The 19,107-nt window shown below is 39.8% G+C and overlaps 2 protein-coding genes, 2 long non-coding RNA genes and 1 other non-coding gene across 6 annotated transcripts; 2 read left to right on the forward strand and 3 right to left on the reverse strand.

The window, feature by feature from the left end:
* On the reverse strand, positions 1-918 carry LOC131024395 (uncharacterized). 2 transcript variants are annotated; one of them, XR_009101803.1, is made up of 2 exons: positions 729-918; positions 1-607 (listed from the first exon to the last, which is right to left on the reverse strand). It is a non-coding gene; the product is annotated as an uncharacterized LOC131024395 (long non-coding RNA). The 2 variants fall into 2 exon arrangements; XR_009101804.1 differs by having other exon boundaries at positions 711-918.
* Positions 919-957: 39 nt separating this feature from the next.
* Positions 958-1,041, reverse strand: LOC130987256 (small nucleolar RNA R21). The gene has a single exon (XR_009089647.1). It is a non-coding gene; the product is annotated as a small nucleolar RNA R21 (small nucleolar RNA).
* A 3,649-nt stretch (positions 1,042-4,690) lies between these two features.
* LOC131024396 (uncharacterized) lies at positions 4,691-9,153 on the forward strand. Its single transcript, XM_057953894.1, has 7 exons — positions 4,691-5,163; positions 5,558-5,698; positions 5,790-6,155; positions 6,744-6,989; positions 7,840-7,932; positions 8,407-8,607; positions 8,700-9,153. Exons 1-7 carry the CDS (start codon positions 4,846-4,848, stop codon positions 8,913-8,915), a joined length of 1,581 nt encoding a protein of 526 aa, XP_057809877.1. The 5' UTR covers positions 4,691-4,845; the 3' UTR covers positions 8,916-9,153.
* Positions 9,154-9,249: 96 nt separating this feature from the next.
* LOC131024397 (taxane 13-alpha-hydroxylase-like) lies at positions 9,250-10,807 on the reverse strand. Its single transcript, XM_057953895.1, is given in 3 exon segments — positions 9,250-9,720; positions 9,722-9,819; positions 9,886-10,807. Coding segments are annotated over 3 exon segments (1,407 nt in total). The 3' UTR covers positions 9,250-9,333.
* Positions 10,808-18,126: 7,319 nt separating this feature from the next.
* On the forward strand, positions 18,127-18,568 carry LOC131024398 (uncharacterized). Its single transcript, XR_009101805.1, has 3 exons — positions 18,127-18,197; positions 18,282-18,367; positions 18,451-18,568. It is a non-coding gene; the product is annotated as an uncharacterized LOC131024398 (long non-coding RNA).
* Positions 18,569-19,107: the final 539 nt, after the last annotated feature.

The raw sequence follows: 19,107 nt of genomic DNA on the forward strand, positions 1-19,107 counted from the left end.
TTAGGCATAAAATGCTTATATTTATAAAAGTAAGCATTTTAAACATACAACTTAAGGATCAGACATTTTTGCATGTTATCACTTTTTTTAAAATATATAAGTTGTTACAGCCCATAATGGGTTGTCCATTAAAACAGCCACAGCACAAAACAGTACCAGCAACAGCTCAGGCCCAACAGCAATGGCCCTTCTCCAGGGAGGGTCTGACCCAAAGCCCAGATGGCGAAACCGGGTCTGACCCAAATTCCAGTTAGGGTTTGCTGTTGTTGCTGTAGCAGCCGCGACGTTCCTCTTCTCGTCGTCAACTGCCACCGTCATCCACGCCGGCTACCAAGTCCTCGCCGGGGGCCAAGCCCACGGCGAAACATGATTGGAGAAGGAGAGGAAATTGAGCCGGTGTAGTCTGTGTAGATGTCGCTCGAAACCGCGACACCACCAGTGCTCTCGTCATCCCTTCACGTTTAGCTGCCTACTCTCCGGTGACCAAGTCGACGCCGGAAAAGCGTTGAAGAACGGTACTGCCGCCCAGAAGCGTGACAAACGCCGGCGTGGTTCTTTCACCGGCGCGACGTCTATCGCATCGAAGAGAGCCTCCGGCGTGATTTTCCTTCAAAAAAAAAAAACTTATGATGTCATTTTGATCCAAGCAATTAAAATTAGATTAGATAAGAAAAATTAAAATCAGTTTGAAATAATCCAAAATCCTCAACCGGTGAATCTCAGAACACCTCTTTTCTAGATTAAATTCATCAGATATCAGTCCACTTCTATTAATTTTAGTATATTCGAAAAAAATATGTTTCGGAAGAAAAAAACTAGTACTATCAAACAATAAATTAGTACAAACAAACTCTATAAATCAAAACGGTGAATATTTCAAATAAACAACCAATATATGTACTATAATAAAAATTTGTAAAGTACTTATATGACAATTTCCAATGAACAAATGCAAAACATCCCTCAGAAATTATTAGACATCAAAGTTTTTTCAGTCTACTTTTAACGTTAGAATTCTGGAAAATTTTCATCACGGGGATGTGTAAATCTTAACAGAAAACAAAAAAGAAAAATCTTCTCCGAAAATCTAATTCCTGATCCTTAGAACAAGATTCCATAAAAGTATAATCAGGCAAGTGCTTTTACTTCAATTCAAAACAGTATTGAGGGCCAAAAAAGATTAACAAAAACCAAAAAGATGAATATTTCGTCGGGTAAAGAATACATGGTTGTGAGAACAACGTTCAATGGCGAGTAATCTCAGGCAGATTCAGTTGTGTATTGAATAAAGATGGGAAATTATGTTCAAATAAATATTTTGGAAAGCTATTCAAGGGGAGAGGAGACGAGTCGAACCGAGACAAGGCGGCGAAGAAAGTTAGGGCTTGTTTGATAGCCATATAGAGGATAGTTGGGCTATTAATATCTCATTTACCCACCATTTGATAGCCTTTTTAAGCAATAGCACAAGCCCGTTAAAAATGAAGGCCCGCATTAATTTTCACTGTTTCTTCTCGCTTATGGAACGAGCGTCGACCCCAATATTCATTAAACCATTTCTACAGTAAAATGATACTCCCCCCGTCCGCTAAAAGTGGAGCACTTTAGGTGAGCACGGGATTTAATAAAATTTGTGATGATTTTGATGTAGTGGAGTAAGGGTCCCACCACTTTATGAGATATGTGGTTGAGATTGAATTTGGAATGAGTTTTTTTGTAAATAAAGAGTGTTTGGAAGGTCAAAAGATTAAAGTGGATGGTGGGACCATTTACTTAAAAGGAAAGTGGTACACTCTTTGCGGACGCCTGATTTAGTAATTGTGCCCCACTTTTGGCGGACGGAGGGAGTACTATTTTTTCCTCTAACCATTTTGCCCTTCAAAAATTCGACTGCATCTAAAATTCCTCTTCGCGCTTCATCAAGCTCAGATTTGTTCTGACTCCATCACAAATTGGTGCTCTCATCACCGGCGAATTGAAAGCAAGGTAAAATCCAAGATCGATTTCTATGTAGATCTCCATAGATGTTAGGGCTTTTTTCCATAGATGTTCGTGCTTCAAGCAGCATCACTTTTGATTCTCCATAGATGTTAGGGCTTTTTTCTTCATCATTTGAGCCCGGGATGCATTTGACCTGCTGAAATCCAAGATCGATTTCTATGTAGATCTTTGTTGCTTGTTACTTAAAAAGTTCCGATTTTGGGGATGGGGAATTCTGAAACAATTTCTTTTCTTTTTTGTTTGTCTTCAATCAATTTATGAATCAATATTTTCATTCAATTTCCGTCTTTATTTTTTGCTTTCCCAATTGCAGCGAAGTATCTATTAATTCTTCATTTTTCTGTTTACATTTTCTCACCTGGCGAATTATCCCCGCGTGAGCACCTGTCAAGATTCTCAGTTGAATCTGCAATTTGCGTCAATGGAGAATTGGAGATGGGGAATTTTTGTGTGGGCTGCGTGTATTATATGAAAGCAAAATTTTTGGGGGCAAATCTAATTGGCGCCTCTTGCTTTCATTCCCGCTGGAAATGAGTGAAGGACATTGAGTAATTCCCGCTGGAAATGAGTGAAGGAGATTGAGTAAATTTGATTGTTACTTGAGGGTATAAATGGAATTTCAATGATTACACTACATTCCTACATCCCGTATCAAACAAATATTTAACTCTACTGCATTTTAATACACTGCTATCAAACACCAATTTAGTGTAATGTCGGTATTAACTATTAAGCTATCAAACATGATATACTCCCTCCGTCCGTCAAGATTATGGCAATTTGCTTGGCCACGAGATTTAATAAAATTGGTGATGATTTTGATGTAGTAGAGAAAGGGTCCCACCACTTTATGAGATGAGTGGTTGAGATTGAATTTTGAGTGGGTTTTTTTGTAAATAAAGAGTGTTAGTAAGGATAAAATATTAAAGATGATGGTGAGACCATTGCCATAAAAGGAAAGTGACATAATTTTGGCGGACGCCCAATATAGTAATTGTGACATAATCTTGGCGGACGGAGGGAGTAGATAATAACCTGTGGTTATATATACCACTTTTAATTAATAATATTTGCTTATATCTAACACACTATCAAACAAGCTTAGGGTTTTGGGAAAGAAGTTATTTGGATTCATTTGAACTTGACGGTTTAAAATTTAGACCGAGTATTTGAGGCCCAATTTGGTTATTGGGATCTTTGAGATTCATACTATTCAAAGTAATCTATCTATACTATATTAAAAAGTGAGTTTTCAATCACAAATTGATTTCAAATCAATTTTAAAATTGACTTGCAATTTTATAGTTAGAATGAAATTGAAGATTTATTTATAAGCTATACATTTTTTTTTCTTTTTCTTTAACTTCTTATTTTTTTATTTTATTTTTTTTAAATTATAAAATTCGACTAATTATAAAATATTTGATATGCATATCAAATTAAAGATCATGACAATAAAATCAATCAATTTTGGTTCACCATTGTGGATGCTTTGAGTGGGTTGAACCTCCGAGTTGTGTGGAAGGTCTTCTCCTTATTCAATGTGTTTGTGTTCAATAAAATCAATCTTTTTTTCATAATAATAGTAATAATAATTAATAATTAATAATTAATAATTACTCCCTCCATCCCATTATTAATGGCACGTTTTCCTTTTTGGGTTGTCCCGTTATTGATGGCACGTTTCCTTTTTTGGAAAAAATAAGGGGTGAATTAAGCATTAAAATACTCCCTAATTACCTTAAATAAATCATTAAGCATTAAAATACCTCGCGCCCCCCCCCACCACCCGGTTCTCTCTCTCTCTTTCTCCCTCTCTCCTCCCCCCTACCAGTCGCCGCCTGCCTCCCTTCTCTCTTCAAACACCACCGTCCGTCGCCTCCACCGCCACCACCGCCCTTGCGCCCCCCCACCACCCGGTTCTCTCTCTCTCCTCCCCCTACCAGTCCTGCCTCCCTTCTCTCTTCAAACACCACCGCCCGTCGCCTCCACCGCCACCACCGCCCTCGCGCCCCCCCACCACCCCGTCGCGCGCCGTTCATCTTCTCCTTCCTCCAGCGTCGTCCTTCCACGTCGTCCACGTCCGCCGTCCATCTTCTCCTTCCTCCAGCGCGCCGCCCTCCTCTAGGGCTCCGATTTGTGGAGTTGTGGATTCGAGAGGAGGCCGTGGATTTGGGAATATAGGGCTCCGATTTGGGGATTTAATTTCGAAACTTGTTTGGAATTAATTTCGATCTGATTTCTGAAAAATTTGTTTGGTTTCTTCGATTTGGTTTCTGAAATCTTCGATTAGGTTTCTTCGATTTAGTTTCTGCAATTTCTTCAATTTTGGGAAGAATTTTTAATTTTTGTTTGGTTTCTGCCATGGAGAGAGGGAGAGAGGGAAGGGAGAGATAGGACGGGGGAGGAGCCGACGAGGCGGCGCTCGCCGGCGCCGGCGCCGCCGTGTACCGGTGAGGTAGAGAGAGAGGCAGTGTGTGACTGTGTGTGTGTTTTTAATTAAAATAACACTACACATCTAATTCCCTTAATTTTACTTTTCTTAATCTCCGTGCCGAAAAGAAACGTGCCGTTAATAACGTTAATTTTACTTTTCTTAATCTCCGTGCCGTTAATAACGGGACGGAGGGAGTATAATAATAATAATAATAATAATAATAATAATAATAATTATTCATGTAAAATGAGAGGCGATTGCATTTGCGGAAAGTACAAGACAAAGCGCCGTGTATGAATCAAATATCAATCATGATACCAAATTCAAAAAATCAGAATAATTATTAGTCAAACCCTCCTCATCCTTAGGCCGGAAAAGATAAACATCTCTGTTCCATCTCCGGAGCCATGAAGCTTCTCTTGGAGCTCATATTATCGACAGTTTTGATCGTATGTGGTGGTCTCCACTCCCCCAAAGTACAAGCCTTCAAAGCGCCTATTCGCCCCACAGACGTACTGCCGCTGCTGCCGAGGCAAATTTCATGGCCTATACTGAACAAGCTCAATAGCGCTGTTGACCTTCTGCCCTCGTTTGTGGGGGCTGCTTCCGCCACCAATAATTCTCTTTTGCAGTGGAAAGGAGCTTGCTTTTATCAAAACACTGCGTGGCTGGTCTTCCATAACAACAGCGGAAGTCAGTGGGGTGGTGGTACTCTCCACATTAAGGTTATTTCTGTTCTCGGATTTTGATGGGGGGTTTCTTAGGTTAGGGCAATTAGAACTGAATTCAGCCGTTTTGCGGATGTTTTGCTGTGATTGTTTTATATTTGACCGGTACAAAGTTAGGAATGTCTTTGTAGCTCTATATTTTCCCTTGAGAGACTGTTCAGATTGGGTTACTATCGAAAATAATTTAACTGCTATTGTCTACATATGACTTCTTGGGTTTAGTTTCTATTTTTGGATTTAGCTTGTGAGAAATCTGGAAAAGTAGGATTGGTTAAGGCATAGTCTCGTGGATTGCTTGCTACTTAATTCTGGTGATGATGAGGTGTGAATCAGAAGCTACTGTATATCATTAAATGGTCTTCTTTTCCTCATGCTTATTTTATATGCTCAGGTTAGCGAAGCCCATAGTTGGACATGTATGGACCTTTATGTTTTTGCAACTCCATATCGTGTAACATGGGACTACTACTTTCTGTCTCGGGAGCATACACTTGACTTCAGTGAGTGGGAATCAGCAGCTGAGTATGAATATGTGAGTTGGATTTGTTCTACTTTGAGTCGTGGTTTCATCCTGAGTAGGCTTTACCAATTAAGCATGATTGATTTCCTTGGAAACTAAATAGGTCAAGCATACGGGTGTTGCAATTTTCCTGATGCAAGCAGGGATGCTAGGGACGCTTCAGGCTCTATGGGAGGTGTTGCCTCTGTTTGTGAATTCTGCATGGGGCGAGAGCTCTAATGTTGCATTTCTTGAAAAGCACATGGGTGCTACCTTCGAAGTACGACCAGAACCATGGGTTACCAACATTACTGTTGAGGATATCCACTCTGGTGATTTCCTTGTATTATCCAAAATTCGAGGCAGATGGGGTGGTTTTGAGACCCTAGAGAAGTGGGTGACTGGATCTTATGCCGGTCACAGTGCAGTCTGCTTGAGGGACTCAGATGGAAACCTGTGGGTTGCAGAATCGGGGCATGAAAATGAGGAGGTATGCCTATGGTATAGTTACTGCAAAAGCTTAGGTTTCATAGGTGCTGAAAAACATAGTTATAATTTCACTTGGGTCTTTAAGTTCCATTTTTTGGGTGCATACAGATCCCGTGTGAGTTTTCATTTGTTTCTGTACATGTTATGAATATTGAATTATGTTTTCCGTATGTTTCAACATTATTATGCTTATACTATTTTTTTTAATTGAGTATTAAAAAGTGACTATCAGTAACCTAATATGTATAAAGAGATGAAAATGGTTTCTACCATTCACAATATGATAAACTGTAGCTTATGTTCAATTTGGAACAGTGACTGAAATATGGTCATATTACTCACTTAGGGGATGGGTGTCTGATAAACTAAATTGTTAACTGTGTATTGAAAAAAATAAAAAATAAAAATCCTTACTTTGATGCTTGTAAAGTACACCATACATGCATGTCTCTTGCATCTGGTGTCAGATATTGAGAGTTTAATGGTCTGTCAATTATCAAATTGGTCTTCCAGCTGTTTATCCTAATCATAATTACTATCTTGTTTAATTATCTCCCTTCCGCGCCCCCCCTCCCCCTACCTGTCCCAGGGAGAAGATATTATTGCTATCCTTACATGGGATGAGTGGTGGGAATATGAGCTGACAACAGATGACGCCAATCCACACATAGCGCTTCTTCCTTTGCATCCTGATCTCCGGGCCAAGTTCAATGAGACTGCTGCCTGGGAATATGCAAAGAGCATGTCAGGGTTACCATATGGTTACCATAACTTGATTTTTAGCTGGATCGACACAATCAGTGGAAATTATCCCTCACCTCTGGATGCTAACCTGGTAGGTATTTCACTTTTAAGTATTATAAGTGGTTATGCTAGCTGATAGCAGCTCACTTTTTATTCCTCTTCATTTCTAATTTTCTCAGTTTCTTGTGTTATTTTACTACATATTTCAACTGCAGCTGGTTCTCATAAATTTGTAATTGTGTTATATTCATGGGATTCTTACCTGGTTGCATTCTCATGATATACTTGTTCTTGGGGGAAACATTTCACACACAGGAAACCCCATAAAATTCATAGGTCTCTTGTCATTTTATGAACTGGTGATTTTACTTGTAGTTATGAGGAAATGTCTACTTTATTGGGATCACATATACTTCAGTAAGCAACTGATAATTTTTTACCCTATGGTATATTACTATAATAAGCGATTGTTAATTGCACTTGGTTTGCCTAACCAGGGAAAGCTAGAAGCCTCAAAAATATTGGTTACTTATCTTTGTTAAGCTTACAACAAGATAAAGATTTCAAATGGTTCTTGGCTGCAGTAGCTGTTACTTTGGGTTCTTCATAATCTTGTTTTTAACTGTTCATAGTTTTCGGTTTGATACACTTGTGATAGTATGTAGAAAATATGGCGAGGACAAGGGGAAAATGTGAGCTCATGATGATTGTAAGAAATATTATTTCACTTCGCTGTTAACAACTATAAATTGTGACTTCCAGTAAACCATGTACATGCTAAAACTATGATATTAAAGTGAAATAGAAAAGAAAGAATAAATCAATGGTTAATGTTATCTGATGCTGTTGGTTGATCACATTAAAAAGAATCAACCCTGTATTGCTGAGAATATATAATATTGCTTTGTTTTCTTCTTCCCTTTTAACTTGTTCTTTTACAGGTTGCTTCTGTTATGACTGTTTGGACTCAGATGGCTCCTGCATATGCTGGTAACATGTGGAGTGAAGCATTGAACAAACGACTTGGAACTCAGGTTTATATTTATAGCCATCTCGTTGATTTTACACTTTAAATGGACAGTAAATGGTTCTATGCAAGGAAGCCTATTTGTGTGTCACCATATTGCCTTTTTTAGTATCTTACATCTCCAGATTAGACAATGCTTGAACAATCTAAGAACTGCAAGTAGTTCACTGAACAAAAATCTCGAGGGCATATTTCGTGTTTCCCTGTGTACGCCTCAGATATGAACTAAACACACTTTTTTCCCCATTGAAGTCCTTTGATTTAAGAAAGAAGAATTGCTTAGTAGTTTCCGTTGGTGCAGTTCTATGATGCCTATTGTGGTTACACAAGTATAAGGTGTTGTAATTGACCAATTTGAGAAAATCCGTTGAAGTAGAGAGTTAGCCTGCCCACCTTCTAGTTAAGCTCTGAGTGCAAAATATTGTTCTGATATAACCTTATCACGCAATGTAGTAATCTAGTATGAATTTTGAGCTTGCAGAATTTAAGTCTTTCTGAGGTTCTTGTTGAAGTTGAGAGACGTGGATCATCTTTTGGTGAATTGTTGGCCATTCCCGAACAAGACGATTGGGTTTATGTCGATGGGAAGTCAACTTCATGTATTGCTTTTGTCTTTGAATTATACAAGGAAGCAGGACTGTTTGGGGAACTTGCAAGCTCTATTCAAGTAACTGAGTTTACGGTGAGCATACTGCATTTATTTTTAAGTAGTAATCATATTCAGTTATTATTAAGCCCATGAAGATTTGATTGATATCTTCATTTCTTTTACAGATAAAAGATGCGTACTCGCTGAATTTCTTCGATAACAATTCAAGCCGTTTGCCTAAGTGGTGCAACGATGGGGACACAGTAAAACTTCCCTACTGCCAAATTAAAGGGAAATACCGTATGGAGTTACCTGGATACAATACCATGGATCCTTATCCCCACATGAACGAGCGGTGCCCGTCGTTGCCACCAAAGTATTTAAGACCAGAAGGCTGCTGAGCTACTACATTGTCCTGGTAGTTATGCAGGTTATTGTGGCTTGAATCTGATATGTATATTCTATTTGATACAAACTGTATACATCCTGTATATTCTAGTTAGTTAATTTGTAATACTCAAACAAGTTTGGCATGCCTAATTCTATCTGCCAACTCGAGAGTAGCAGTAGCCCATCATTGTAAAATTGCACAGCCCAAAGATAATAATAATAATAATAATATTTACTAGTCTCCCTCAATATATATATATATATATATATATATATATATATATATATATATATATATTTACTAGTCTTTGATCATATTATCTTGTTTGATCCACTATCTGTTGACTATTAATAACATGAAAGTAGTTTCATTCTCTGTGATTTATAATTTCATGTCCTGCAAAGTATGAAGTTAGGTTTTACAAATAGCTAGAGCAGGTTCCTGGGCATAATCTGAATGGGAAGTCCTTGAGTAGGTACCGGCATGGGATCCCTTCGGAAACGGTTGTCGTTGCAGCCGAGCTTCCACGTGAAGTGCATAACCAGGTAACGAATAGTGAGTAGCGTCTCAATCTTGGCGAACTCGTATCCGGGGCATATACGAGCCCCCCCTCCGAAGGGAATGTAAGTGTAAGGCGGCACCCCTGCTGGATTGCAGAATCTCTCCGGATCAAACTTTGATGCTTCTGGGAAAATGGTGTCATCCATGTGAGTCATGGCACTCACCCACAGAATCTGCCATCCTTTGGGAATAATGTATCCTTGATACTCGATGTCCTCCAGCGTCTTCCGGAACCCTCCGAACAACGGGGGGAATTGTCCGGAGAGTCTCCATCGCCACTCTCCAGGTATACTTCATCTTCCCAAGATCTTCCCATGTCAAGAAATCTCCACACTTGTTGATTCCTTCTTGCTCTGCGCATCAATCAACTCATTACAAATACAGAGAGCCTAGTTTTAGTGTTACTGATATCAACATACCTCTGAGAAGTGCTGCGTGTATCTCGGGATGGTTTGCGAGAAGTCGTACCATGAAAGTGATCAAGACCGAGGACGTGTCGTGGCCTGCAACCATAATGAGCATTACATTATGTATGATCTCGTCGTCGGAGACTAGTCGGGCACCGCGAACGGTGAGCAAGCAGGTGATGAGGTCTTGGTGAGAAGAAGCTCCTGCAGCGAGCTGAGCCCTCTTCTCAGAGAGAAGATGTTTCAGCATCTTCTGAACCTTAGCACTTGCCTTGAGGCTGCGGTTGAAGCGTGTGAATGGCAGATTAAGCGGGACGGACCACATCCCATCGATCATCTCTTGGAAATACACCACCAATGTGTCCCTTGCTGCTCCTCTCTCAACACCAAACAAAAGAGAGCATATTATGTTGAATGTGAGCGTCTTCATGAGGGGCAGAACCTTGAGACTGGTTTCGCCATGCCAATGCATTTGAAGGTGCATCCTCACTTCTTCCTCCATCTTGCCAATGTAATTCTTCAAGCAGTCAGGCTTGAGGAAAGAAGCGAGAGCGTCTCTGATCCGCTTATGATCCTCTCCGACAAGTTCCAAGAGGCAGCGATCGCCTAAGATCATCCTCACAGAATCCGTCTGCTGGTTGCTCACTTTGTTGCCGTCGCTCGAGAACACGAACCTGTTGGCAGCCTGACCGTACATAAACACGGTTGGTTTCCCGAAGAGGCTCAGCTTCGAAACGGCGCCGTACCTTCGAGCTCTGTCGGCCATCCATTTCTCGGCGGTGTTGGCACGCATGGCCCACAGGAGGCCCAGGCTTTGCCCGATTAATGGTATTCCTAATGATCCCGGGGGTGTCTTCTCCGATGTTTTTCTTCTCCTAGAGAGAAGAAGCAACCATACTACTAGGAAGAGAGAGGCTAGTAGGAGGGAGGACATTGTGATTCATGGACAAATCAATATTACTCCATCTTGTCATTTATATATACTTATCATCTTCATTCTTGACCTACCTAGCTAGTTGGTTTTTGGGTATATTCATTTTGTCTCGATGTTGAATGGGATCTATGGTTTTTGGTTCCATTTCTTGAATAACGAGAATCCATGCGGTGATGAAGGAACGAGTACACGTCGATCAAGTATAACACGTCTTATTAAAACTAATTATTAATGATTGGTACTCCCTTTGTCCACCATTTGATAGTGACACGAATTTTAAGAAATATGTAAAGTTATTGTGACTGAAATGAAGGTCCGTGAAAAAATAACTAAAAATAAAATGGATCAAGAATTGGTAGACGGATCAAAATGACAAAATGGGCCAAGGATTGATGGACGAAGGGAGTAATATTTAATTTTGTAACGATTATTATCTATATAATATATAAAATACTCCCTCCGTCCCGCTATTGATGGCACGTATTCCATTTTGGGCTGTCCCATTAATAATGGCACGTTTCTATTTTAGGAAATAATAAGGGATAGATAATCTTAATTAAAGCACTAATTAAATACCTAATAAAACCTACTTTAATTAAAAACTAACACTCTCACTTTAACTCTCTCTCTCTCCCTGTTTCAAAAAACTCTCTCACTCCCGTTTACTCTCTCTCTCTCTCTCTCTCTCTCTCTCTCTCTCTCTCTCTCTCTCACACACACATGCTGCACCATCGCCGCCTCTCCTCTTCCCCGGCGACGGCGCGGCGACTCCACATCCACCCACCGCCTCCGCATCCAACCACTCTCCTCCGCGACTTCTCTCTTTCTCCTCTGCGTGTCACCTCCACTTCCGCCGGATCTCTCTGTCACAGTCGTCTCGCCTCTCTCTCGCTCCAGCCGCCTCCACCATCACCTCCTCCACCGTAGCGCCACCTCATGTACTGCGCCGGCCCCCATCCACCCCCCTCTGCCTCCGCCCTCCCGCCTCCACCCCCGCGTTGCCTAAGCGCCTCCGCCCGAGTGCCTTCACTGGTGGCTTCTTTGTGTCGACCAGATCCGAGAGAGAGAATAGAGGCTTGAGTTGGGGATCTGAAATCGGCCGTGGTGGCGGCCTTATGGCCGTGCAGTCGCCGGAAATCTAAGAGGAATTCAACCACAATTTGAAGCCTAGGGTTTTAATTGCGTATGACTATTTCTTGAGTTTCTTGAATTTTAGGCTGCTGAAGATGAGGATTTCTTGGGTTTTTTAAAACACTATTGGATTTGAATGATGGTGAATTGAGGGGAGCCGGCGCCGGCGTTGGACTGGCCGGTGTTGAGTCAGCCTTAGGGTGTGTTACTTTATTAAGATTAATTAAATCAATTAACACATGTGGGCCATACAACCTTTCTACTAATATAGCTCTCCTAAATACCCGTGCCGAAAAGAAACGAGCCATAAATAGCGGGACGGAGGGAGTAGGAGTTTTTTTCCTTCATCCCCCCCCCCCCCCCCCCTCTTTTCTCTTTTCTTCTTGCACCAATTTTTTTCTCTATTCATATCTCTACTTTTTTATATAATTTTATTCTTTTCTAAACATCCTCAAATTTAATTTATGCATAAGTATTTAATATGCATATTATATATAAGTCCGTGACAACATATTTAATATGGTATAAAAATCATCAAAAATGAATTTAAAACGAATAAATTATAAAAACTTTAAAATATTTTATTTTCTCTCTCTTCGCTAAAAATTTACAACTTTTTTTTTTGATAAATTAACAATATTAAATAAATAAATTTAAAGACCCCGTCACAGGGTACTCGAACCCAAGACCTTTGACCTTGATAATATTATTTATTTATTATGACGTGTAATACTCTATAATAATAATGTGTAATGTTAATTTTCATTATCAAATCGTTTAGATGAATTCATGTGTTTATTTTAACTTTAAATATATTTTCTATTTATTTATATTTTAATTTTATTTAATATTTATACTTATTTATTTAAATAATATTATTATATTTTAATATTTTTCGTGCAAAGCACGGATGAGCGTACTAATTTGATAGTATTTAGAACTAATAAATGTTCAAGTCTATTTATATATATTTATCAGACGGCACAACTCAACTTTAGTGGACGTTAACAATAAATATTCTATTTAAACTTTCTTCATTTATAATTATAGAAATAAATCACCAACAAAAATGTCATCTATCCCTTTCACTAGCTAGGTTTTTTGCAATTCAAAAAGTTGGAGTTTCGGACAAAATTTACAAAAATTATGCTTGAGAATCTCTACGAAAGCATCATTCTAATTCCGTGAAATAAGCTCACCTCCCACTAGGGATGGCAGTGGATCCTGGACTCGGTCCAGATACGTGGATTCAAATCCGATTTTACGGATCTGGATCTCAATTTTTTGGATCCGCGGATCTGAATCCGGATCTAGATCTGATTTTTTAAAACGGATCTGGATCTGGATCTTGAAATTTGAGATCCGGATCCGACCCGTGGACCCGATTTTATTTAAAATATATTATTTATTTTTTATATTTATTTTATTAATAGTATTAGATATATTAAAAATTAAAAATAATAGAAAAAATAGAATAACTTTAAAAATTGAAACCCTAGATTTCTAATTCTCCTCTAACCTCTCATCTCTCGTTCATCTCCAAATCTCCCTCACTCTCTTGCCGCCTCACTCACTCTCTCTCACTCCCGCCCAGCCGCCGCTTGCTGCCTTACCAGTTCGCTGCCCGCAGCCCCACCAGTTCGCCCGCCCGCTGCCGGCGAAGGTGGAGACAGCAGCAGTTGCAGCAGACGCGGCACACCGCACACGCCCTTCCTCCTCCAGTTTGCTCGCCGCCCCTCTTTCTCTTCTCGGACCACTCCAGCTCCAGCTCGCCGGCCACCTTCTCCGAGCACTCCAATTCGTCGGCGGTCAGCCTCACCCTGCCAGCCTCCCTCTCAGTTCGCCGGCGAAGGCGGAGTTACAGGTCGGCGACTCCCTCTTTCACACTCTCTCTTTTACTCTCTGTCCAACTCTCTTTCACACTTTCTCTTTTAACAGCTCTCTCGACGCACGTCACGCACCGGTCGCCGCTGCGCCGCACCATTTTGATTTTGTTAGATTTTGTTAGATAAGTTGTTGATTTCAGCCATTTTTGAGAGATTGAGTTTGTTAGATTCAGTCATTTCAGCCATTAAATTTGTTGATTTCGGCCATTGATTTGGCAGCCATTTTGTTAGATTAGATTATGGTTTTTGATTGAGTTTGTTATATTCAACCATTTTAGTGGATTTATCGAAATTTTATGGTTTTTGAATTGGATTTGGCAGCCATTTTGATTTATCATGTTGACAGATTGGTTTTGGCAGCCATGTATTTATCATGTTGACAAATTGGTTTTTGATTTGGCAGCCATTTTGGCATATTGGATTATGGGAATTTAAAAACAGCAGATCCATGGATCTGGACCCGCGGATCCGCTGATCTGGCGGATCTGAATCTAGATCCAAAATTTCCAGATCCACGGATCTGGATCTAATAGATAAAAATGGATCTGAATCTGGTATTGATGAGATCCGGTCCAGATCCGGCCCGTTGCCATCCCTACCTCCCACAACTACCTCCCATGTTCTATAATTGAGAGAGAGAGAGAGAGAGAGAGAGTATGCAGCGGTGATGAGAAATTTCAAATAATTCAACTATGGCCTATTTTTTTGTAGGTATTTATTCAATTTCTATACATTTTTAGCATTATTATTTATTAATTTTGTAATTGTCCGATTTTTCAACCTTAAGATTAATAATATTTTAATGGTATAAGATAGGTCCATAATTTTCGATTAACAAGAATAATTGCTGGGTCCAGGAGGGTCATTGAACTGGTGTATGGGGAGGGGGGAGAAATACACCAGTAGACTATTTTAAAACTTTTATGAAAACTGAATTCAGTATCTAAACTGATACTGAAAAGTGTTGCCTGAAGTGAGTTTGTGAAAAGTAGGATCAGTTAAGATAAAGGGTTAAGACTGATACCAATAGTATTTCAGCGTTGTAACTTCAGTATGAAGAACGTGTTGACACACTGATAGTTCACGTAGGGTTTCAGTCTTTTTAGTTTAAGAATTAAAGAAGCGTTAGAAATCTTACTAACTATCCAAAGATTTGTTAGTTAGACTGATAACACTTAGAGAGCGGAAACGGTTTTTAAGAAATAGCCTTTTAGTGAATCACTTTGTCAGTTTTAGGGTTTCTCTTTTCAACTTATCAGTTTCAGTATGAATATAAATTTGTGCACAAGTAGATAAAAGTAAATACTGAAAGCAGTAGAGAACCCAAAGACTTTTACGTGGTTCGGAAAATAAGTTCCCACGTCCACGGTCAGTCGATCACATTGACAATCACTGGGCTTGTGCTGGCGGGTGCACAAAAAATCTTAATTCTGAAACACTCGTTTCAGAGCCAACACACTGGGTTGAACATCTCCTTCTTAACTCGTAGTTGCTAAGACAACACTTGTCTAGCTTGCGGAGGCTAAGAAACTCTGAGTTCAGACAATTGTCTCGAACTCTCTCTATCTCAAACACTCTTTTCAATCTTCGTAGAAAATGGGTTAATGAGAACACGCTCTCAAGTAATCAAGGTCTAGGCTAAGGATGGAATAATATTGGCCTAGATGATCTAAGAGAATTTATGTATATCAGATAGACTGATATTTACACTGATAATCACTGAGCCTGTGCTTGCGGGTGCACAACAAACCTTAATTCTGAAACACTCATTTCAGAGCCAACACACTGGGTTGGACTTCTCATTCTTAACTCGCAGTTTCTAAGACAACATCAGAATGAATTCATAAGGCATGAAGAATTAATTGCTCATCATACTAATAAAACACCAGTTGATGTACACAGTTAAGGAGTAAAAACAAGAGAATCATTACAGGAGATTTAGTTAAGGTTTCTGACCATACAAACTGAACACAGTTAGGGTGACCATACTGATGCTCTTTTGATGTTCAGAGGGATTGAACTTCCAGATCTTACAGATTTTGTCGATCTCATTTTTTATGATTTCTCGATTGATCGGTCCTTTGGGTCGAGGAGGTGATAAGATCCTTGTCAGACCATTCAAACGAACATGCAAGCGGAAGACTGAACGAACGATAGATGATGGAAGATCCCAAAACCTCTGAATCTAACCCACAGAATGATTTAGGCGAAATGAATTCCCTAAACCCCGATGTGACGTTGACGCAGCAACTCGGGGACGATGAATAACACCCGACGAGGGTTGGTTGACTCGCCGTTACGCCGATAGATGAATTTTCTTGGAATATTCAAGAGGAATTCGAAACTCAAAGAGAAATAAAACTCACATTTTGATAAAAATAATGTTCAATTTTTGTGGGCTACATATCAACCACATATATAGGCAAAAACTAAACCTAGTCTAACAAGGAAACAACTTAAAACAAACCCTAATTTCGAAAAATAACTATCAGCTAAACAAGGCCCTTACTTATTTAACCCTAGTTTCGAAATTTAACCCTAATTAACTATAATTTCGAAAATTCATAAAAATAACAATAATTCAAAAATAAATTAAATGACATAAAAATATATAAATTCTTCAAGCTTCGTCTTCAACTCCCCTTACACTTCTTAGCTCGCACTCTTGTAATTGGGCCAACAGGAACATGCACCGAGTCTAGAGATGGCAGTGGATCCTGGACCCGGTCCAGATCCGTTGATCCAGATCCGATTTGACGGATCTGGATCTCAATTTTTTGGATCCGCGGATCTGGATCTCATTTTCTAAAACGGATCTGGATTTGGATCTTGACATTTGAGATCCGGATCCGACCCAGATCCGACCCGTGGAGCCGATTTAATTAAAAATATATTATTTATTTTTTATATTTATTTTATTAATAATATTAAATATATTAAAAAATAAAAAAAAATAGAATTAACTTTAAAAACCTAATTTCTAATTCATCTCTTCTCTCCCTCTCGGTCTTCTCACTCCTCGCGCCGCACCTCCATCTCTGCCATCCCTAGACTCAATCCCATCTCCCATCTCCCATCTCCCTCAGTCGGCGTGCCTCACCTCCATCGCCGGTCGTCTTCTCCGATTCGCTCGCCCGCCCGCCGCTGGAGTCACGCTCGCCGCTCGATCCCTGCTTCGCTTGCCCTCCCTGCCTCGCTCCCTGCTTCTCTCCCTCCATCACCCGCCACTGGAGTCACGCCGCGCTCGCTCGCCTGCCAGCAGCAGCGGCAGTGCAGCACACTCCAGTTCGTGCAACTCCAGCCGCCGTCGTTCCAGTTCGGCTCGCCACACTCCACTGCCGTCGCCGCCACTATCACTCCAGTCCGGCTCGCCGCACTCCACCGCCGCCGTCGTTCAGCCATGAGCTTGTCTACCACAGGATGCTCTGAATCAAAGGTTAGATTTTGATTTTGAGCATGTTTATATTCAAAAATTATATTCTGATTTGAGCATTGCTGTTTGTTTGAGCTTGCTATTAGCTTTTGTGTTTTGTGCATGCTGGAGAAACAAAATTGCTCATCAATAACTTTACATAATATTCGAAACTGGATATACCGAGCGTTGCGTTGGAAACCGATCTGAAAGAATCGTTTCTGCCCCTGATTTTGATGCACTTGGAGTTGATTCTTGTGGGATAGGTTTAACTGGATATCTCTTGTATTGAAATGAGTTGTTGCAATTGTACTAAAGCTTTACTGTATGTTGAAATATTGCTATAGTCTTGTTTAGTAGCCTAGACTAAGCCAAATGTTGTATTTCATGTCCTGTATACTCATATATTTTACATCTTTGCTTTTGTTTTATATTTTCATCTTCACGATGAATTTTGTAAGGTTATCAGAGAGGAATATGCTTACATATTTTATGATTATGAAGTTAGAGATTTATGATTTGTTTTGTTTTTGTAGGAGAGTGAAAATAAGTTGAATGAAGAAGAGTTTGTTGAACAACTTGTGAATGTGATTGTGCTTGAAGATGATTCCACCAAGGCTAAAGCCGTTGAGACCACGGAAGTGAAAGTAGAAGATGGTAAAACGGTCAAAAAAGAAAAGAAAGGTGCATGTGAGGGGTGAAGTTGAACACTACTTAGATGATGATCCTATACCCGAGAATGATGCCTTTGACGTTCTTGATTGGTGGAAAAGGGATCAAATGTATCCTACTTTGCAGAAAATTGCCAAGGATATTCTTGCTATTCCCGTATCTTCAGTGGCCTCGGAAAGTGCTTTTAGCACGGGTGGGCGAGTTGTTAGTACTCAACGTTCTCGACTTCACTCTCGAACCGTGGAGGCATTGATGTGTTTACAAAATTGGATGATTGATGATGTCAAAGGTTATATTTTATTTATTTTTATCTTACTTTACATTTCATTTGTCAATATTCCTTATTCATAATATTTTTCATTTTTTGGCTTAGGTGAATTGGATGACACAAGTGCTTGTTCCACAGTTAATGAAGATTATGATGAAGATGGAGAAGAACAAATTGATATTATTGATATGGTAATTAATTTACATATGTTTTAAACTTCTATTATTGAGATCATTTTGTTTTGCTCTAAATATTTTTTTCTTCATTTTTTTAGGATGTCGATGATGTTGAAAGTAGCTGTGCCATGGATGATGACTTTTATTCGTAGGAAATGTAATTTGGATTGGGGAAGACTTGTTCTCGTAGACTCATGCATTGAGATTTGTTTATTTTGATATTTTGATGACTTGATTTTCATGATGGATATTAAATATTGTTGATTTTGTACAATATTTTTCATGATGGATATTAAATGTTGTTGATTTTGTGAATTTATTTTTGAATTTAATTTGAAAACACTAGATCCATGGATCTGGACCCGCGGATCCGTGGATATGACGGATCTGGATCTGGATCCAAAATTTTCAGATCCGCGGATCTGGATCTGGTATTGGCCAGACCCGGTCCAGATCCGGCCCGTTGCCATCCCTAACCGAGTCTTGCACCAACGAAGCTGGGGCTGCATCATTCCCCTCCTCTTGAAGAGGATTTGTCCTCAAATCCAAGGCGTCACCTACATCAAAAGGACTCAAACTCACCTTCTCATCGCCTTTGGCCAGCAACTCGCTAACTTGCCTCTCCAACTCCTTTGTCTCCTCCGAATTGGTTCGGTAGTCAAGTCGTTTTGGAAGTGTAGCTCTAGGCACAAAATCAGAAGATGTATCCACGAGAAAAACATCATCCAATCCCTTGTCTTGATCAAGACATTTTG

Source organism: Salvia miltiorrhiza, chromosome 5, assembly GCF_028751815.1.
Source record: "Salvia miltiorrhiza cultivar Shanhuang (shh) chromosome 5, IMPLAD_Smil_shh, whole genome shotgun sequence".
Lineage (NCBI taxonomy): Eukaryota > Viridiplantae > Streptophyta > Magnoliopsida > Lamiales > Lamiaceae > Salvia > Salvia miltiorrhiza.

Coding starts and splice junctions, on each gene's coding strand:
- LOC131024396 (XM_057953894.1), top strand. CDS start 4,846: ATGAAGCTTCTCTTGGAGCTCATATTATCGACAGTTTTGATCGTATGT. Junction 5,699..5,789: donor CAGCAGCTGAGTATGAATAT/GTGAGTTGGATT, acceptor GAAACTAAATAG/GTCAAGCATACGGGTGTTGC. Junction 8,608..8,699: donor TTCAAGTAACTGAGTTTACG/GTGAGCATACTG, acceptor TTTCTTTTACAG/ATAAAAGATGCGTACTCGCT.